Below are 22532 nucleotides of genomic sequence, written 5' to 3' on the forward strand. Positions count from 1 at the left end.
ATGAGGGAAAATTGATAGAAGAAACCTGATCTGTATTATTTTGACTGTATCTCTTGAAACACTTCTCTTCCTTCTCACTATGCCCAAATACCAGTCTGGTAAAGGATCATTTCATGAAATGTGATTTGGCGTTTTTTTGTTTTAGTTTTTAGTAAATGTGAAATGGCAATCTTTTTCTTTTTTTTTTTTTCATTATAAAAAATGGATTTGGCTGTTTTTATTTTTCGTGAAATGTGATTTTTGAGACCCTGAGGTACTTCACAATGTAAAAAGCCCGTTTTAAATGTCAAATCTGATGCAAATCAACAAAACGTATTGGTTGAACCACTTGCATTAAGATTTGGCACGTGAAGTTTGGTGTTTATGCTGCAATTTGTTAACCGGTCAAAAAGTCGTACATTTATGAGTTCCATTCATACGGAACTGAGCTATCCGAACATAAATTTGTACCCCTAGTCCTGCAAATTTGGATCCAGTTTCTCCTAAACAAAAGGTATTTTTTATATTAACAGTAAAAACAGTGTACATGTAAACATTAATTGTACAGGTCAAATTTTTTAGCGGTTCAAAATTTGCCAGGTACCGACGGTGTAAATGCAGGCTTTTTTAAAAATTGTACTACCTAAGTTTTTAATATTACTTTTCAACTATTCCTTGTACAAACTAACTTTCACAAGATATCTCTCCTATCTCTCTACCCTTGTGGATACTCTGAAGACACAAACATTATTTAAAAAAAATTCTAATAAGGAATAACAAATTAAACTCCAGTATTGAGAAAAATATACAATTTTATCACATTTTTTGTATAGTAAGATGTGGGTAGCTTTATTGTACACTGTATATTACAAATGGTTGGTTCATGTTGCTGTCAATCAAGTATTTGGTGACAGAGGTGGACAGCTGTCACTCATGAAATTCCTTGGTGAGACCATGCCGTCTTGTTTCTCACTGGAAAAAAGAAAAAATTCTGATTAACTAAATTAAGTTTGCCTTATAATGGTAACTGAAAATTCCCAAGTTTTAGAAAACGAAACAATTAAATAAGAACTGGATGAATGAATTAACTTTTCATAAAGAAATAGAAAACGTGCATGTGAGCTGTGTGCAGTTATAAAGCACACAGAGGTTGGCAGATAACAAGAGAAGTGTACTGCCTGACACCAGAAATCAATATACACATACGCCTGTGTACAGGCACAACTGCCAAGGTCTTCCAAGAGTTCTGAATGTTAATTGCTGCCCCGTCAAAGCACAAATATTACTGGAAGTGAGGTTTATTAAATTATTCAGTTGTCCTTATACTCCCCTATATTCGCTATACTGGTATGTGCTGCTAAACAGGGTATGGTTTTCAGCGATTCTACTCTGGAACAGGGTTTAATTGCACTTGCTGTGGGACAGGGTATATGAAATCACGCTCACTCCTCTCTGGAACAGGGTATCTAATTTGCAATATCGGAACAGGGTTTTTTATATACAATAAATTATCATTCATCAAACCAGATTAATGTGTCATTTAATGGGTATGGTTTTCAGAGATCTTACTCTGGAACAGGTTATGAATTTCAGAAGTTTTACTCTTGAGTAGGGTCAGTGTTCTGAGGGCTCAGCTGCACATCCCTACCCTAAATGGCAAAAGTACACCCCCTCTGGGTTAGGATATATCATGCAACCCTTCTCTCCCCATAAATGCTTCAGACGAGGCTATCCATTTCCAGATTAAACAAATTTCACCAATTTCTCTATAGTGTGACGTCATATCCCTTGGGAAAATTTTGTTACTTAACGTATACTTGAACAATACTTAATGTGTATTTATTTGACTTAATGTGTATCTGAACAGGTATCTAACTTGTATTTTAACAACTTTGTTAAATCCACCTTTTATTTGATATGTATCTATACAGGGATTAAAATGTATTTATACACAAAAATAGGAACTCAGTTGTTCAACCTCAAGTTAAGTAGAGTATTTTTAAGCTACTTGATCTGTACTTAACTACTGCTTTTTCAATAATTACACTTAAAGTAGTGTACTTAATGTATATTTGAACATCCCCTCTCCCTATTTGAATTAAAGTAGTACTTAAGTAGAGTATTTGATAAGTATTTGTTCCGTATTTAACAACTACTATATTATCAAATACATATCAAGTATACGAGGTTAATCCGTATATACACCCTATCTCCCCATTCGAATTAAAGTAGTACTTAAGTAGGGTATTTGATAGGTATTTGTGCCGCACTTAACAACTACTATATTATCAAATACATATCAATTATATGAGGTTAATCCGTATTTATACACCCTCCCTCTCGCGCTGCAGTACAATTGCAAAATTTTGCAGTGTAAAGCATGGATAACACAGCGCTACAAATCGTTGCTTGAAAGCTGCGATAAAGACATATTATTATAGTTTAAATTTGATATGTTGTAGTACGTCTACAAACGATGCTAGCAAGCTGCACAATATCACTGCATACTGATGCGACAACTGAAACATTTACCGCAACATGTTTGTAAATATATGCCGTTAATCCTAAATAAGGTAGCATAGAAGCACAAGTTATATATCTGCAATAATGACTTAGATATTTACCTTACATTTTCCAAAATCTACTACTTGGTCGAAGAAAGCTTGCTCGTAATGTAATATCTTCTGTCAAGGCAAGCCGGCTTTCAACTACTGTATTCTGTGGCTACGTTGGATTTCGAAACCTCCTAGTTTACATCCCGTATGTAAAAAAATATACCTTTTGAATTCTTCTTCATAAAACTTGGACTTGTTTTAAATCGAAGTCAGCAGTTCTTATAATTCTCGAAACCTATTGTCAGCATCCCCTATAAAGTTCTCGCACAATATGCTGCTAAGAACCCGCGCATTCGGAGTTCAGCAGCTTGATTACGATAAGAAAAGATCGCTGTACCACGAATAAAACTTTTCAACGTCCATTAAAATGTCTTTGAATAACGCAAAGACAGAAAAAAGGCAGCATTTTGCCGTAGATTGGGACGGCTTCTAATCCAAACAAGATACATGCTTGGCGGACTTTCGCGCGCATTGTTGTGGCTTCTCGGATTTCATTTTATTTACTTTGATCACGAGCACAGTGCATGGCTTCGATAATTCAATAAATCTGCTTATCATGATTGGCTAAGAAATCCAATCCTCAATTTCAAAATCTAAATGCGTGCTTACCAAAGCTCGTTAGAATAGTCCGCCAATATATGCAGAACTCACAACCTAGTCAAAGCACTACTTTAAAGATTTACTTTTGCTAGAATGAAGATTGAAGATTGAAGATTGTCAGTATATACGGAAATATATTAGTACACCGTGCCTGCAAAACAGTAAGCTAAAGCCGGCCATGTTATTGTCATAATCAGAACATGAGAGACAAACCGTTTCATCCCCGAAGTAATAATATACGTTATGGATGGTAATGGGCAGCACAAGAACAAGAAGAAAAGCCCGTGGAGAAACTCAATTTGCTTGCTTTGACGATAATAAACGACGGACAGAACTAGAGAAGAGGCCAAGATGATACATAACATGAAGAATTATATGATATGATGAAAAGTACACTACAAACACGAGGATTCCAAGAACTGAACACTTACGATCCGATACGCGGTTTTCCGTTTTCCAACGGCTTATACTATACCTATGACAAGGCCAAGATAACTGAGCTGGAGGGACTAAATGCAGCCAAATTTATACCGCATCAATGAAGTCTACTATAAATCTTCATATTCACAATAGTAATAGAAACAAAACGTACAAAAAGAAACGCCAGGAGCATGGAATACGACACGTTTATTTGTGCCGATTTGGTTCGTATCTGATTGAGACTTTTTTAACTTAGTATTGTTATCTTCTTCAATTGATGCAATGGATTCACGAAGCCATCCCGAAGTGAATGATTCGCTATCTAAAGAATCCTTAATTGTGAATTAAGGAACAATCACTCTTCTGATAAATTTTTGAAGATGGCGCATAGCATTGTGATAGGAATCATGAAATCCAGATCGTATAGTAAGTAGATGTGACAAATATATATTAAGTAGCTATTAAGGCAATTCAAGTACAATTTTTGTTGCACATTAAGTATATATAAAGTATAGTAGTTTAAATACATATTAAGTCAAATATTCAAGTATGAATTAAATATACATTAGTTAGCTGGCAAGACAGAATTAAGTACTCGATAAATAGGGATGAAGTAGTGATTAAGCAATCCATTATACACCTAGTTTGATAATGCCATGTTAAATACAATTCAAGTATATATTAAGCATATGTGACAAATATATATCAAGTAGTTATTAAGGTCATTTTAAGTGCAATTTTTGTTGTACCTTTTATAATCATTAAGTATATATTAAGTAGGTGGTTAAATACATATTAAGTCAAAAATTAAAGTATGGATGAAATATACATTAGTTAGCTGGCAAGACAGAATTAAGTACTTGATAAATAGGGATAAAGCAGTGATTAAATGTAAAGCAAAAATACAAATTAAATACATATTAAGTAGTTCTCAATTACATGTGTTAAGTAGTGATTAATTACATGTTAAGTATAAAAAAATTTCCCAAGGGATGCAAAACCTCTACAGAAAATGATGCTACTAATACTCACACATCATAGTTAAGATGATCAATGACAGTATTAACATGCTCTTTGGGTATCTCTCCATCAATGTTAGCCAAGTAGGTGTATAACTCCTTGAAGAGAGAAAAGGGGATCCGTGCCGCACCTCCCTCTAGGTCTTTGGTCAGTATCTCACATACTGTTTTCATTGCAAGAGTCAAGTTCTGGTGATAAAGAATCAAAAATAATAAATAAAGGTTAAAACACTAGGGCGAGGGTTTGCAATGAAATTGAATACTAAGGGCACAGACCAGAGGTCTTGAATTTCAATACAAACATGAGCATGTGCATTTTAACTGGTTTAAAAACCAACCATGCCCTTTTCTGTCACTTGATTTAGGGTTTGAATTTTGATGGAAAACCTGTCACTGATTGTGAATTCAGCCCTACTCTCCCCTGTTAGTATCCATGCAATCAATGCCGACATCAAACATAGGGCATGGTTGGTTTTTAAAGTAGGTATCTATTAACTCCTTGGAGAGGATTGATGTTGCACTACAGGGGATCAGATTTCTTGAATGGGTAACAGCGAATCTAACCACTGGTACCGTCCCCAACAAAAAATAAATGAACCCCTTAGTAGCTATTGTATCATGCTGTAAATTAATTAGGACAGGGGAGAGGGGTGTATTAGCAAGGTCTTCGATTATATATTAGCGCAATGTTCCCGCCACAGGAATCCTGTAAGAATTAATTACATTTTGGTGCCATAAGGCAAGCTTTTTTTGGAGGCAGGGGCACATGCCCCCGTCTCCCCTCTCCACTATGCTAGTGGATTAGGACATACCTCACTGATGGCACTACAAGCAAGAGAAAGGAAATGCAGCCATTGAATTTCTTCCGCAAAACAACCAAGTCTGAAAACAAAGAGAACAAAGGTCAGACAAGAATCTTTGTAACAAATTAATCTACAAAATATTCTATTGTGTACACCCTTGAAAGGAGTATATACCCCAAGAACTTTCAATTTTCTTACATACAAACCCTGTAATTTTGCTCTTTCTCTGACCCCACTTCCCTCCAGAATTTCCAATTCCCTCTTTGGGTATGGATGTTTTCTGGAACTATGCATTGGTTAATTTTATTTCTGAAAGTCAATATCATTGGTGGCCATTATTAAATTTCATTAATAATCTTAGTCTTATTTCTCAGAACAATTATGATTAACAGACTTTACACATCTTAAGGTAGGTAGGTTAGGGAATAGACCTATCCCGAATTCGCTTGACTGACCACAAAACAATGGTTTGAAGTTGAGACTGAACTTGATTCTTTTATTCATCAAGTTCAACCTCGACTTCAAACCATTGTTCCGTGACCAGTCATACAAGTGAATTTGGGATTGGTCTATTCACAGAAACCATACTGTTTATAAGGTATGAAGAGTTAACTAGCTAAAAACTAGTGTGAGCTGAGTCAGTGCTTCTAATGAAACAGTAATGATAAAAGGGTAAATTTTACACCATGAAAAGATGAAAAAACTTATTGTTTTCTTTTGTCTTGTTCTCAGTATATAAACACTCCTTTCTACCACCTCTCTCTCTTTTACTCCGACGAAGGACTATCGTCTGAAACGTCAATAATTTTTTTCATCTTTTCACGGTGTAAAATTGACCCTTTTATCATTACTGTTTAAGGTTTGGTAGTATACAAACCTCAAGAGGTCCTCTAATGTTGTTTTTGGCAGGCAGAGGTGTTTCCACTTTTCTTCTAAAGACGATAATTCAATAAGTGGTCTGTCACCAAGCTAGGAGCAAAAAATAAAAATTAATCTTTAGTTACCTACCAGAATTTACAGTATATGTCCACCAAAAATAGACGTTTACATATTACAAATTGAGACTAAAAGATATATCACGTGTTTCATTATGTATTCTTTGCTTTGTGTGTGTCAGCCTGAACTTTAAATGTAAAATTCAACTCATGAATCGAAAATCCAGAATGCCCTGACCATTTAGTGAGGATTTAAGATGGAGAATGGTATTTCAGCATTTGTTTTATGCCAGAACCTTTGAGAAAACACATTATATATTTTTTAGTCTAAATGTGTAAATGTCTTTTTTTGGTGGACAACGTTAATGACATTGGCTGTATAATTAAAAAAATGTATTAAAAAAATATATACTTAATTACTTGTTTATGTAGTACAGCCAGTTGCCCCTGTGTTAAAGGTTTTTCTAATGGTTCACCAAGTTGAAATTCCAAGCGATCTTTAATTGGTGGCTTCTCTCCTTTAGCAAGGGCATCAAAATATCTACATACATGCAGAAGAATAAAACATTAATAATTTAGAATATTAGAAGCTAGTGTAAATGGTGTAATGCACCTATCGATGTAAGTCACATAGGGGTAGAGGAAAGGGTTGGGGGCCCAGGAGGGGGGGGAGGGAGGCTCTCTTGAAAAGTGGGTAGGGGGCTCAATGGACCTTTTAGGGTCGAAAATGAGACCTCGTGTACCTTTTAGGGTCTCCGGCTGACTCCCGGCTCACTCCGTACCTTTTAGGGTCAGATTTGTTCGTTTTGAAAAATATCAGACGTCATACAAGAATATAATGGTTGGAAACGTTGTCATTTTAAATGTCGTCGTATCTTTTAGGGTCTGAAATCAGCATCTCAGTTAATTTATGTGTACCTTTTATGGTCATTTTCAAAACTGTCCGTCGAGCCCCCTACCCACTTTTCAAGAGAGTCCCCCCGGGGTTGGGGGGAGGGGGGATCCAGGCAAGGAATATAGATTTAGAAAAATCATAAGGAAAAATTCAAATGCCCCAGGGGTGGAAAAGCAGATGCCAATTGTCAAATTGCACTAAATTGTCATACATTTACTATATTTGTACAGTAGAGTAGGCTTTTATGTGTGATCGAATCCCCCCGCTCCCCCCACAGGACTTACATTGATAGGTGCATATTAAGAGGGAGAAATATGAGTGATATATAGAAAATCTATATAAGGACTGCGTAGTTAAGTAAATATAAATTTAGAATAAATTAGCATATGTATGCAGTGCCAAAAATTTTCAGACGTTTCTTCATCAGTGTAAAAAATGTCTTCAACTGGCATAAGAGGGAGGTTTAGACAACCCAGTATTGGCCATTAGCTTACCAAAAGTCTTCTTTAACCCCGTAATAGAGCATTCGTCTAGAATAAGGACTCAGTTTTTTAGTTGTAACACCCCGAATCATTTTATTTTCAAAGATGGGAGTCCTTCCTTTAAGACAACATTGGAATGTTTTAAAAGTCTTTATGTGTCCAATATCTATCAATATCTAAGTTTTGGCTTTTCTTCAAAGCTCTACATTTATTAAACAAACATCTAGTCTTAGAGATTTTTGAGGCTTTATTATTTATTATTTAAAAGCAAAATAAATGTAACAAAAGTGGAGAGAAATACTCAGATATTTTATCTAAACAAGTCCTTTCTTCAATGGAAGTTTTACGGCTACTTGTGCCAAATGTCTTTAGCAAAATCTACGTTTTTGCTCTTTCTTAAAGCTCTAAGTATATCATAAGAGCATCTAGATATCGATATGTTATTATCAAGAGGCACAAAAAGGAAAGAAAATAAAGACAAATACTACAATATTTTATCAAAACATTGACTTCAAGTACTCACGCATAAGACCATTGTAAAACATCAGCTGGCTGCGTACGGATAGCAGCTTTTGTAAACTGTTTTAGTATATCTGGAAGCTCTGGTGGTATATTTATCTGCTGGGAGCAGTAAATAGGCTCATCTGGTTGAGGCATATTTTTTTTACGGAGAATAAATTTTTGAAATTTTTTTTTATGTTCACAAAACAAAATGGCCGAAAGTAAACTCCCGCGTGTTGCTATGGTGATGTAAGCAGTCCCAGCATGCAAAGAAACCACAGGAAACCCGTAATATGGTAAAAACATTATTCTGTTTTTTCGAAAATTTTATAACCTTTTTTAAATGTTATTTTATTTACCTTTAATTATGACCTTATTTGTTTGTCATAACTGAGTTTTAAGGCAATCTGATAATTTTTGGTTTCTTTTTGGGTATTTTGTTAAAGGTTGGGCTCCCTGTGGACAGAAGCGAGTCTTCGATCAATAAACAAGATGGCGGATTCGCTTGTCTTTCTTTGCCATAAAATATCACCAAAAATGTCTAATAATTTTTGAACAAATTGTCAAAAATGTGAACTATCAAGGTCAGTATTTATTAGATTAAATCAAGCTTTAAATTTAGGGTAAAAATATTATAATTTTCATTTCTTAAATTTGACAAATAAGAAATGTTGCTGAGCGACTTAGATTCCTTGATTCGATCCTTGTACCTTATTAACCTTAATATAATAACGAGTATTTTCGCAGGCTAAACACTTCAATAATATAATTACTATTATAAAGTTATCCTTTCAATGCTTATTTGTCTTAGAAAACACAGTTACGACCTGACAGAGCGCAAGTAGCGAGCCAAAAAGAAGCTATAAAAGAGAGATTTTTATCTTCTTGCTGAGCGAAAGATGTCAACTTTATCAGAGCATAGTGACCCAGATGAAGAAAGTGTTCTGGATACAGCAGATGATTCAAGCGTTCATTCACACAGTAGTAAGCCCTGTGAGTACTGTTGGATGACAGGGGAGGGGTGGGGGTAATGAATGGACCATCATACACACGGCACCATTAATCTTCATCACACGGCACCATTCCAATGAAAATAAAAACCTTTGTTTATCAAAGCATACGGAATAACCTCATCCTGAAGCACTCAAATGTGAGACTCCGCTTTGCAAAAATGCATTGATTCATTTAACATGTTTGCCGTGTGAAAAGGTCCACATAAACATGCTCACAGTCGATCTATATTTTTGTCCATTTGATCGGCGAGGGGATGGTTGGCACTTAAAATTACATGGGAGTAGTTGGAGATATCAGCAAATTGTCAGTCACTACCCACCCCTCCCATGGTGACCATGATTCATTTATTCTTCTATTATGTAATATTCAGCCCACAGTGTCTGCTATCATCAGACATATACCATCAGTTCCTACCCACCCCTCCCATTGTGGTCACAATTTATTTATATTTCTATTAGAGGCTATACGGTCCCTCATATCATCAGCATAGCATCATTCTCTCAAACCTCCCATGGTGGTCCCAATCTATTTCTATTTCTTTTATGTACAATATTCAGTGCAGTCCCTTTTATCATCAGCATACAATGTACCATCAGTTTCTACCCACCCCTCCCATGGCAGTCACAAATATTCATTTATTCTTATATTATGTAATGTTCAGTATACCATCAGTCCCTACCCACCCCTCCCATGACAGTAACAAATACCCATCTATTCTCCTATTATGTAACATTCAGGCTACACAGTGCCTGCTATCATCAGTATACCATCAGTCCCTACCCACCCCTCCCATGGTGGACAAGCAGGAATCAAAGGTCCAAAGCATGGGTCATCGTCAGAGGAATTTGATTCTAAAGATGAAGATCAACACATTGAACACTTAGGTATATATATAAGCTGGATATCTGTAGCTATAGAGGCTTTGCACCATCATGTGATGGCAGCCATGACAGGAGACAAAAGCAATTGAATCTGGTCTAATGTGGTCTAATGTAGTTTACATGAAAAATAATTCAGTTTCCCAAAGGTAAGAGACTATATTCTTTTTCAGATTCTACCATCTGTCATCATGGGATGATGCAAAGCCTCGATTTTTACTTTTGGGGGAGAGGAGGGGGGGGGGGGGGGGGTGAAGAAATTTAAACAAATGATGAATACTTGAACGCATGAATAAAACTGAATGAATGAATACATAAAGGAAGGAAAAAATTGGGTTATAGATAATGGTTATTATTTCCAGTTTGCTTTTCTAAAAATAATGCCTAATCTGTTACATCCTGGAAAAATGGATTGCAAAACAAACAAAATATTGGTAAGGCAATAATAACAAGATTCCAGCCTTGTACAACAGCCTTTCTTCAAGAAAATAGTTTTTGGCGCTCACTGTTTGCATACGAAAAGAATTCTCTCTAATGGATAACAGCATTACTAAGAGATAGGAAAAACTGTCCATATGATGTATATATTAGACATTTGAAGTGCTACTATGACGAAAATCGCTCAAATTTGGATTCAGCCGAAACTTCCTAAGAATACTCTTTAAAGTGTATATCAGGTCTATAATTTTTTTACGGTTTTGTCATCTCTAGATGACATAGATAAATATTCCAAAAAAAATTTTCGATTTCGAATTTTTTTCACCTCGAAATCAGCCTTCAAAGTTAGATTTCTGGCGACGCCCAGTCGTGTTGGCCGTGTTTTGGGAGACGCTAATGGACTGGCACTAGTTTTTCTGTGACGTAAATTCGGTGACACAGTTTAGATCGGCCTTTCGAAGTATTGTAAATATGCCTAGTAGGTGCGTGGTTGGAGGGTGTTCAAATATAACGAAGAAAGGCATAAAACTTCATACGATCCCTTATTTTAATGATGACCGACCGATAGCAAAGGCTAGAAGGAAAAGATGGGTCGATTTTGTGTTGAAAAGACGAGCAAAATGGACGCCTACGGCGACTTCGGCAATATGCTCGGAGCACTTTTCTCCAGAGGACTACAGTCAGCGTTACTCTTTCGGAGAAGACGACAGAAAGCTGGCACACTTAGTAAGGGATGAGACCGGAATTGTGTCATACCCAAAACTTTACCCAGTTCCATCGACTAGTTCAGCTGAAGCCAACAATTCTCAAAGAAATCGCCGAAAGGTAAGTCGTCGATTGATAATAAAAAAATGTCACACATATTGGACTATATGCCCCAACTGTAGCACTATCGTTTGTTTACTATATAGATTTTTCTAATATTATAATCATAGTATTATTCTCATATAAAAGCTATCAAGAAATAAGACATAAATGCATGACTAAATATTTGCATTCTTGCAAAAACTTGAATTGCAATATGCAAAATAAAGAAACAAATGAAATCAAACTAAGATATTCGAATAATAAGAATAATAATTTGTTATAATCATTCTCTTTGTTTTCTTTCCTTCCAAGACAAATACTTGCTGTAAGCCACTTCAACTACAATATCATTAGAGAGACAAAAAAGAAGCCAGATGGATCAGACCAAGTGAGATTTATTTATCCGAAGTTTAAAAATGGGGAGGCTACTGTAAGAGATGTGAGAATAAAACCAGATTATGGTAAGAATTGCTATTTCGGCACATCTGATTTAACAAAAAGTCAAAAAATACTTGTATACATGTTATTGTTTATCTTTTATCAATAGGGTATGTGGAAGAGATATACATCACTTTTCTCGAAGCATTGCAGAAAGAAGACATGTTAAGAGAGGCACAGAAAGAATTAAAAGAAATGACCCCACCATCAATGAACACGATGCTGGTAAAAGAAAGTAAAACTGTGGCTTTGGAAAAAAAGGAAAAAAGAAAGAGTATGGTTGTAGACAATGTACCACCCACAACACCATGTGAGTAGGATGTTATTTCCCATTGATGTTTCTAAGTTTGAAGAGTGCCATCATCATACCTGTGAAATTTGCTTAGCTGAATAGCACTGAATAGTGCTAACCAAACAAAAGAAAACAAATGAATTTGTGCTAATTATTACTACTATTTAGATTTTGTACTATTTCACTGGTTATACTGACTGCACTCTGTTTCAGTGTTCAAATATCACCAAGTCCTTATTCAGTGCTTTCACTATAGATCTTTCTTCATAATTAGACTGTTGTGTCTAAGTCATGAAGGTTTATTTCTAATATGTTGAATAATCTAACAGTCATAACATAATAGAAGTATAATATAAACTAACAATTTTGTCATCAACTATTCACTTCATGCTAATTTGTGCATTACTTTTATCAGTATCACAGGTACTTGAACAAGAAGCCAAAGCTGCCGAAATTAAGAAAACAAAGAAGATTGGAGAAGGCAGGATAGAGAAATCAATCCCTCATTGCACTCATTGCAAGAATCCCATGAAAGGACACAAGAATGTGAAAGACTGCCCTAAAAACCAGAAAAGCAGTTAATACTCTCTTGCTTTTAGAGTGAAGTTACTAAACCCGTGAAATAGAAATTACAGCTGTACTTGTTAAGGTGTAATAGTCAAATAGACACAAAAGAAAACAATGGCATTAGAGTCTCAGTGCTAAGGTGTATTAGTCTACTATCCATTTCACTGGTTTAGTGACTTCACTCTTATATTAATATGTAGAAATGTATCATTTTGTAATACTTTTTACAATTAATTATTTTATAATTTTTTATTATAGTTGTAAGTGCAATACAAAGTGACAAATACAAAACAACCCTCATAAAGGCAATTTGAGTCATTTCTATTAGACCCATGATACAAAGTTGTATAATTAGTGAGGAGAGTCGAAGTAAAACAAAAGAAAACAGTGAATATCTACTACTATGTAGTGCAATTTTTTTCATGCTTCGAGTAAAATCACTCTAATGCAATGTTCTGTTTATAATATAATATGTATCACTCGTTATCTTCGTATCCACAAAAATCGGTGCTAGGAAACTGTTTTCTTATCGAGTGGTATGCACAAGCAGGCAGTGGGATTCTCTTGGATCCTCCTCCTTGATAACCATGACAAGCACAAGCAGGCAGTGGGATTCTCTTGGATCCTCCTCCTTGATAACCATGAACCAATTGGGTGAATTCCCTGTAAGCTGTTGCACGGAGAAGCCTAAAATATGAAATGATAATTTGTTAGTATATAAACTTATCAAACAAACAAGAATATATTCTTGAAATAAACAACTGTCAGTTACAATTGCTATTTACATCATTATCATGGAAATAAGTAATACTTTAAAACGGCATGGTATGACTTGTAAAGCACGTGAACAGTAAAAGATATAAGAAAATAAGGAAGAAAACATTAGTCATAGTTATCTTACTTGTTCTGGGCCCATGTAATTAAAACTAAGCTTAGAAGAAAAAAAAGGATTTACTCACTCTTCTTCACTGCCAGTTTGTCTATACTTATATCCGTCGATAGTGCGGTACTTGGCACATGATGAACGTAGGGACCAGCGATTTAAACAAACAGGCTCAAACCCTGGATGTAAGGTCACACAAATGGGAGGTACTTCCAATTCTTCGAGCACTTCGGAAGACTTCAGTGACTCGAGACAACCCTCTATTTCGTGACAGCAATTACACTCTTGAGGTTTTTTAAGTAAGTCTTTCTTGCAATGACCGCATCTACACCTAAAAGAGGAAACGTTTAGATTTGCGAGTTAGTAAAAAAATCAAAACGAAACGAAATATTTTGCAAAAAGAGTGAGCTTGTAGCTAGATCTTGATAGTTACGTACCAAGCGCTATTCGGCGTGACGCCATCAAATCTTTCTTGAAGCTTTTCATTTCTCTTCTCGATCTTTGAAATTTCTTCGTTATATTCACTGAGCCAGTCCGCATCAGCAAGTGGTTCTGAAGAATATGGTCCTACCAATTCGTGAGATTCAGACCTGGGGTAGCTATCATCTGACTCGTGTGTTTCAGCATGTTGATGGCATTCGTCCTCTATTTCTCCATCCTCTTCCTCTGAATATATACTTGAAATCTCGCTTTCAGAGCTGCAATCACTCCCGTAATAGTTCGTAGCCATCTTGTGAAATTATATATTGAAATTTATGTTTTTTGAAGGAATGAAAGTCACTAACGGGTCAATGTTTACAATACTTTGTCTACTCGTATCCTTGACAATCGCTAGCTTTTCTCGGTTCTCGAATTTACGTCACTAGTTACCAGTCTCCTAAAACACGGCCAACACGACTGGGCGTCGCCAGAAATCTAACTTTGAAGGCTGATTTCGAGGTGAAAAAAATTCGAAATCGAAAAATTTTTTTGGGAATATTTATTTATATCATCTAGAGATGCCAAAACCGTAAAAAAATTCTAGACCTGATATACACTTTAAAGGTCCAATAATCACTAGTAGTTCTATGATCAAAATATCAGTAGTAAAGGGAGAAAGAAATACCCAAACACCCCAAAATATAAATTATAGTCACAAGTAATGTGAAATAAGCACATTAGCAACCTTTTGGGCTTCATAGGAATAAAATAAATTAAGGATTTATATACAAAGAAATGTATGAAGCGATGTTCGATGTTGAGTGTATGACGTCACAGACTCCAAAAAATAATCGTAAAAATATCATACTTTCGTCCTGAATATCGAGAAAACACTTCATACAGTGATTATTGGACCTTTAAAGAGTATTCTTAGGAAGTTTCAGCTGAATCCAAGTTTGAGCGATTTTCGTCAGAGTAGCACTTTAAGCACAGTTTTACCCTCTGGATGTCATGGACTGTAAATAATCTCTATGTCAACAGACAATGACTGATTGAATGAATTAGCAAATGAATGTATAACAGCAATACAACTTGATTAACCTATTTAGGTGAGTCTGGATTTGCAGCCCCTGAAATTCTACTCAAGAGAAAAAGAAAACGTGCAAGAGTACTTTCCAGGCACTCCATCAACCAGGAATGTGTTCAAGAACGCATAAGATGTGTTGCACTCACTAGGATTATCTATGGTGACAATCACTGGCAGCTTGCCAAGGCATACGCCAAGTTGGCTCAAGCTTATCTTAGTTCAAGGGGTAGGTAACCGTCTTTACCCATCGAAACTTTGACGGCCTTTAATTCGGTCATAAAAATCATATACATTAAAATATCAGATTACAAACATTGGTTGTTGCTATGAGCGCTTAATCTTTATTAAAATAAAGCTGGATATATAAGTTACGATAATTCGTTAATAATACAAACTAAAGCTAAGGGCGTACCAACGCTGTTACATAGACTGTGAGCAGTCCCTGTATATTTTGAGGTGAGCACTCTCACTGCTATGCAACCCGTGCTTCTCTAAAAGATCATCAAAAATCGTGAATCATAACCGTCTTTCTACAGGACTTGCTTTACAGGTTCTTGGTCATGCAGAAAACGCAAGGAATGTATTGGTCGCTGCAGATGCCATGCGCTCTCAAGGACGACAGCATTATGATAGAAAGGATGTTGTTCCTGTGATAGAACTGACGTACCTCACTATGGGACAAGCGTACATAATGTTGAGACAGTAAGAAATTACCGGATATTTATATTAGAGATTATTACACATTTAGGGTCGATATCAGTGTCATAAAGCCGTGAATAAAAAACCATATACAGTCAATTCAAAAAATGTTGTCGTCAACCAACTCAAGCCTACGCGACTGGACCGAAAGGAACTCTGGGTAGCAATCATTGAAGCCGAGTTGACTCCATAATTTTATCTGACTAGTTATGCCTGGTTTACAGCACGAACCTTCGTAGGCGAGCGGGAAGTGTTGAAGGAGACGTTTTTTAAATGCCTTCATACTTTCGGAATTGTGAATTGAATCATAACTACTTTGTTTTCCTTTCCTTAAACCCAAAGACATGCATTTGATGGATTGTTTTTCGCTATTATTATCTTAATTCTAGCGGGAACAATTAATTCAGAACGAATATTTAACCGCTTCAGTGACTTGTACCCATATTCCTTTTGGTCCAGTCGCGTAGGCTTGAACCGGTCGACGACGACGTCCGTGTATTCAAGACCTCGGGCACAGTTTTTCCCTTTCCGGACCGACTATAAGACGGTAAATAACATAGATATACCAATCAATCTTTATTTAATACTTGTACCAAATTTGCAAAATTGCAAAATTATGCTAAACTATAAGAATACAGAAAATGGTACCAGCCAGCTGTAATAGCCATAGCATAAACGAGACAATTGGAAAAGACGGATACAGATTCTATTTATGTGTCAAATCAGGGACACTAATTATTTTCTTGCTACCTATTGTAGTATTGACAGTTGTCTTCCTAATTATTATTATTGATATTTTATTTATGTATTGCTTTAAGGTACCAAAAGGCAGAGCAGAATCTAAAAAAAGCAGAATTAGTGTCCAATGAAAGGCAAGATCTTCCAAGAGGGTTTCAGCACCTTGAAAGGAGCATCAAAATTTTGACATCTTTGGGCAAAGCTGCCATTAAACTTGGGAAAGCCGGCTATGCATTGGATTGTCTGGAAAAGGTATTTTAGGCCCCGTCCACACGTATCCGGAAATTTTCGAAAACGGTCTCCAGAGTGGAAATTTTCTAATACGCTCCGAATACGGATACGTGTGGACGGTCGTATCCGCAAATTTTCGAATACGCTGACGTAAACACGATTTTGCGCATGGTCAATAAGAAAAACTATCCGTCAAAGGGACTAGGCACTAGCGTGCATCAGGGCGGATCATGAAATTTCCGGATAGGTGTGGACAGTGAAAACGATTCGAAAACGATTCGAATACGCTGCGCGTGGACGCAAACATTTCGTATCCGCAAAAACAAAATTTGCGGGGTATTGAAAAAATTTCCGGATACGTGTGGACGGGGCCTTGAATTCGTGTTCTTGGATGAGGGTTAAAAACCCAGAGACTGTAAAAATAATGAGAATTCAAATGTGAATTTCATATATGCATTTTTTTCGTTTTTTTCTTCTTCATATTTACATAACAAACATTGAAATCTTCGATTGCACGTTACGTCATCGCGGCCATGTTGGTGCCATTTTCAGATTTCTCATTAGCATTCATTGTTAACAGCACCACACTATCTAAATCGACTTTCTTTGGAATGCTTGCAATCCATCAATGCCAGTGAATATTTACCAAGATGTACTTGAGGTAAATATTCACCATATTCACTCTGATTCTGAAGTGAATATTTATAGTGTAATATCAGTGGATATCAGTGAAAAGATGAAATTCAGGATTTAAAACTATACTGTAATCTTAAATCAATATTACTTACAATATTAAACAATATATGAAAGGCAAAAAAACCTGATCGAAAAAATTCATTTTTTTAATGAAATTTAACCTAAGGTTATTAAGCAGAAAAATTGTAATTTTCCAACTTTCATTTTTTTTTCATTTCACCAGGCCCTTGAGTCAGCGCAGCAAGAGTACGGTGATAGAAGCACACGACTGATACCTATCTATCAGAATCTTGGCCATGCCGAGCAAAAACAAGGATCTGGAGAAGCAAGTAACAAAAGAGCACTAGAGATGTACCTACATGCTCATAGGATCGCCAAGGAAGCGTAAGGACAAGCTTAGTATGCTGGGCCCGGTTGTACATACGAAGGGTAGATAGCGCTATCCAATGGATAAATCGATCCTTATCCAGTCGATGCTGTTATCCAATAAATTTATCCACTGGATAAGATTTATCCGTTTGATAGCGCTATCCACCCTTCGTACAACCGAGCCCTGGTTTTTAAGGCTTTTAAAATATATACATGAGCAGGGACAGTGGAACAAAGTGGGGTGCTACAGTTTTCCCCCTCCCTACCCTCCCTATCCCACACACCTAAAAATTAGACAAAATATAAATTTAACTCTCGCAAAAAGGGAACGGTCTGCTAAAAACCGTCTAGGGTTTCTCTGTTTTTCTTTTTTACACCAACAACAGCTACAAAGAAGACTGTGTTGAGCTAGCAGATTCAGCGGTTGCTGTATCGTCGGCATACTCGTTACTTGAAGAAGACGAAGACAAGGCAAAGAATTATCTACAGACTGCCATTGACATGTACTCTAGTTGTGAGGGACCTTACTCTACTAAAACTATCAAGGCACAGGTAAAGAAAGGTGTTACCGTTGTGAGCACTAAGAATGGTGAAATAATTTTTATCAATCAATCAATCAATCAATTTATTAGTTCATTAATTCATTCTCCCATTATTCATTCGTCCGTTTGTTCTTTTGCTTGCTCACTCATTTGTTCGGCTTTTCATTCATTATTTTTTCCTTCACTTGTTTAATGTTCATTAGACTCTTTTTTTTTTTTTTTTTTTTTTTTTTTTTTTTTTTTTTTTTGGTTATTGTTTTTTGTTTTTTCTTTTTGTTTTTGTTTTGCAACGAATCAATTATTCTTTCAGGTATCCATCCATTTATCCATCCAAATTGATGTTAATTTAAATGAAAAAACTTACTGACGTTTTGGACGCTAGTCCTTCGTCAGAGTAAAAGCAACTCCGACGAAGGACTAGTGTCCGAAACGTCATCTTTTCAGGGTGTAAAATTTACGCTTTTATCATTACTGTTTCATTAGAAACACCGACGCAGCTCACACTAGTTTTTAGCTAGTTATATCTTCATTTCAGGATGAGTTGTGCCATTTGTATATCAGACAAAACTGTCTAGAAGAAGCCATAAAACTTCTTAAAACACTAATAGAGTCCAAGTCAGTTGTGTATGGAGACCCAAGTGAAGAGATAGCCAATTCCCACCAGTTGCTTGGCAGTATTTACCTGAAAAAAGGCAAAACAGATCAGGCGTTTAAACAGCTGAATAAATGCAAAAACATGTTAGTGTGTGTGTTGGGTTCTAAACATAAGAAGACCAAGAAAATACAAGAAACTGTGGAGATGATTAAAAGGTACAACTCATTCCTCCCTCACTACCTCCCTCCCTCCCTCCCTCCCTCCCTCCCTCCCTCCCTCCCTCCCTGCCTCGCTTCCTTCCTTCCTTCCTTCCTTCCTTCCTTGCTCCCTTCCTTCATTCCTTCTTTCATCCCTTCCTTCCTCCCTTCCTTCCTCCCTTCCTTCCTCCCTTCCTTCCTCCCTTCCTTCCTTCCTTCCTTCCTTCCTTCCTTCCTTTCCCGTCTGAATTCTACTTCCGAAAATTGTTAAAAGCTCGTCCGCCATTTCTATGAGCAGCGATTTGGTCGTTGCATTTTAATTTATGTGTGACGTCATATGCGCAACTGGCATCCTTTTTATCCACACCGACTCTACAGCATTCTTTGTAAGAAGGCATGACTTGGTTTAAGGCTTGTTTTTAAATCAAAAATATTCGACATTTGGTTGCAAGTACACATTGTGAAAAGCCGCGAATTTTGAAGGGCTGCGCGTATGATGTCACTTCCTTCGAATCACTAAAAGTTGCCAGGAACGCAAACTTTACCGGCTAAATGCAACATCTTCCAATTCTCGTATCGAAAAAGAATTTGGACAGTAAGCTATATTGCATATCTAGTTTTATATGGAACAATTTCCAGGGATGGTGTCATTTTCGTAAGACTAGAACTTTAAGATTATTATTAATATTATTTGATTAGTAGTAAATAATTGTAATGAGCATTTGATCATTAAATGTAATCTGGGCAATATAAATTATTATTATTATTATTATTATTATTATTATTAATAGGGCTCCTGTTGATGGCAGTAATTTTATTACTGAAGGGAATACCCTGTTTAAATAAAGGTTTTTCATTCATCATCATCGTCATCATCATCATCATCATCATTATCATCATCATCATCATCATCATCATTCCCGCCTTTCTTCCTTTCATCAATACTTTTTCCTATCTTTGTTCTTTTTTTCCATTCATTCTTCGTCTTCCATCCTTCCTCTCTTTTCTCTCTCTTTTTTTTTTCTTTCTTCTCACATAATTATCATCCATTCAAAAGTAAATTATTTATTATTTAATGACTTATTATATATTTATTAATTACCAATAAACCTACCTTGAACTTCTCACACTTTATTATCCCATTATTTCCAAAGAGCACCAAGTTCCAAGAAATTCCATTCATCAGAAGACAAACTGAAAGAGAGACCAAGGTTTACTCAAGTAGTTGGTCGCTCCAAACCCATGGGGACCACAACTACGTCAGCATGGGACTAAATTAGTATATGTAATAGGACTCCATGCTGTCCAATTAAGAAATAATTGGACAAGGAAAATTTCGAGGACTTTCAAAATTTGAATGAGGCCGTAGGCTGAGTCCAATTTGGCAGTCAGAGGAATTTTTAAAGTCTAATTATTTCTTGATTGGGGAGCATGACATCCCATTACCTATTAATTATATAGCTGCCTAATTAATCCCATATCAGCAAGACCTGTCCAATAAATGATGGCAATTGTACTGAGTGGAGTGTAATTTGGTTTGAAATCAAACGCGCGATTACAACGAGCATGACCGCGTAGCGGGAGTGCGATTTGTAATTGCAAGTTTGATTTCAGACCAAAATTGCACGACACGAAGTTCAGTTACCACTTAATCATATCATTTTTGTAATCATACACAAGAAAAAGACACAATAATGAGTGCAGAATAATCAATTCAATGTAGTAGAAGAACTATATGCGAACAAAAAAAAACAAAAAAAAACCACCAAAAAAACGTTTTTTTTAATTTTTTGTTTTTGTTTTATTTTATTGTTTAAAAAAATTTTTTTTTAAGGATGCGATTAAAAGCTCCTAAGGATGCGATTTGGGAATGAATCGCACTCCTTTGAACCAATCAGATAGCAGGATTTTGTAGTGATTACAAAAAGGATATGATTAAGAAAATAATTGGACAGTTACCTATATGGGATTAATGAGAAGCTGTATAATTAATATAGTATGACTTTAGTTTCATTTTTAATTTGCTGGTCCACATCAGCTGTAATAGTTGCCATATAAAAAACCTGCATTGTTAAATAAATTATGTATGCATGTATATATATGTAGTTAAGCAATAGAAAACTTTTTCCGTGTTTACATAGCCTGATAGCAACACGAGGGGAGGTTGGGAGAATTCGAGACGGTTATACAAACCCGAGACGTAGTCGAGGGTTTGCATAACTGTCGAGAATTCTCCCAACCCCCCGAGTGTTGCTATCAGGCTATGTAAACACAGAGAAAAAAGTTTTCTATTGCTTTTATAAAATAAATACTAACGGAAAACATTACCACTTGCAAGAAAATAAATCTTTATTTGAATTTGATTCTCATTTCAAAATACAAATTCTCCATACATCACGAACTTCGATCGTTAGCCAATCAAATTTTGTGTAATAAACGACGAGGAGGCAAATGTGAAGCGAGAAAGAATCGCTAGCTATTTTCAACATTTATCATTCTAAAACTTTAAAACAAATACAAAGAAATGTCCAAAGATTGAATAGAAATCTTAATAAAAGATTTCAGAATTGATTATCTTTACGAAAGTGATCAAAAGTGGATAACAAGTGTCACTGTGAATGGAATTCTCGGTTGAAAGAAACGTGGTTTTGCTCAATTTGACAGCGAGAAAACATGGCAGCGAAGTTGATTGTTTCGTCTTGCCTCGAGAAGATATTTTGTGGAGCTGAAGAGCTATCGCTGGAAAACGTTTGAAGCTGCTGACTGTTTCCTTGAAATACTTGTATTCTTTATCGGGCGGTGCATTTAAATCATGAGAAAGCACGTCGCTGAACAACCGAAGCTGTCCTGACGGAGGACGTGTGTTGTAGCTCCTGAGGGAATTCTCTTTGCGGTGACCAACGAGAGATTGTCATGATATTACGATCAGAAAGACCTGCATGAGACCATAGGGTTATGCCTGTGGCCCTGACACAAGTCAAAATTTGGAACTTCGTCTTCAAAATACATTTTTGGGGGCGTTTTTTTCCTCGAAAGAAACTGTAAATTTTTAATTTTTGAACTTGTACCGGGAAAACACGAAAGTTGTGACGTCACAACTGTGTTTACATACCCTCATGCAAACATGGCTATCAACCAATCACAGCGTGCGTACTATTTAATTTATTTTATAAACTTGAATATAGAGTTTCACGAGCTGTGATTGGTCGTGCGACCGGTGATTATGAGACGTCAATCATTGCTGTAGCGGTGATTATTAGGCTTCCAAAAGTTTTAAAACTAAATAATTTAAAATAGTTTAATACTAAAACAATTATTCCCCTAAGGCTCAGTGATTATGGTGAATATTTACCTCGCGGCTAGATAAATATACAACGGTAATCACTATTTCA

The 22532-nt window shown here is 36.0% G+C and overlaps 4 protein-coding genes across 4 annotated transcripts; 2 read left to right on the top strand and 2 right to left on the bottom strand.

Moving 5' to 3' along the window:
* Positions 1 to 171: 171 nt before the first annotated feature.
* Positions 172 to 8470, bottom strand: LOC116307209 (ropporin-1-like protein). The gene is made up of 6 exons (XM_031717364.2): positions 8272 to 8470; positions 6792 to 6912; positions 6314 to 6405; positions 5446 to 5515; positions 4647 to 4822; positions 172 to 951 (listed from the first exon to the last, which is right to left on the bottom strand). The coding sequence occupies exons 1-6, from the start codon at positions 8403 to 8405 to the stop codon at positions 876 to 878; spliced, it is 669 nt and encodes a 222-aa protein (XP_031573224.1). The 5' UTR covers positions 8406 to 8470; the 3' UTR covers positions 172 to 875.
* LOC116307208 (tetratricopeptide repeat protein 23) lies at positions 8456 to 21113 on the top strand. Its single transcript, XM_089027431.1, has 11 exons — positions 8456 to 8545; positions 8696 to 8833; positions 9061 to 9242; positions 10001 to 10147; positions 15096 to 15299; positions 15610 to 15775; positions 16591 to 16762; positions 17661 to 17821; positions 18193 to 18358; positions 18884 to 19158; positions 20295 to 21113. The coding sequence occupies exons 3-11, from the start codon at positions 9149 to 9151 to the stop codon at positions 20413 to 20415; spliced, it is 1506 nt and encodes a 501-aa protein (XP_088883557.1). The 5' UTR covers positions 8456 to 8545; positions 8696 to 8833; positions 9061 to 9148; the 3' UTR covers positions 20416 to 21113.
* On the top strand, positions 10874 to 13457 carry LOC148912492 (uncharacterized). Its single transcript, XM_089027505.1, has 4 exons — positions 10874 to 11404; positions 11699 to 11847; positions 11934 to 12134; positions 12532 to 13457. The coding sequence occupies exons 1-4, from the start codon at positions 11313 to 11315 to the stop codon at positions 12696 to 12698; spliced, it is 609 nt and encodes a 202-aa protein (XP_088883631.1). The 5' UTR covers positions 10874 to 11312; the 3' UTR covers positions 12699 to 13457.
* On the bottom strand, positions 12918 to 14398 carry LOC148912493 (uncharacterized). Its single transcript, XM_089027504.1, has 3 exons — positions 14004 to 14398; positions 13643 to 13897; positions 12918 to 13370 (listed from the first exon to the last, which is right to left on the bottom strand). The coding sequence occupies exons 1-3, from the start codon at positions 14294 to 14296 to the stop codon at positions 13160 to 13162; spliced, it is 759 nt and encodes a 252-aa protein (XP_088883630.1). The 5' UTR covers positions 14297 to 14398; the 3' UTR covers positions 12918 to 13159.
* Positions 21114 to 22532: the final 1419 nt, after the last annotated feature.

The sequence above is a fragment of the Actinia tenebrosa genome, unplaced genomic scaffold (assembly GCF_029948245.1).
Source record: "Actinia tenebrosa isolate PJP-AT-01 unplaced genomic scaffold, QUT_ActTen_1.0 PGA_scaffold11__36_contigs__length_13525064, whole genome shotgun sequence".
NCBI classification, from domain to species: Eukaryota; Metazoa; Cnidaria; class Anthozoa; order Actiniaria; family Actiniidae; genus Actinia; species Actinia tenebrosa.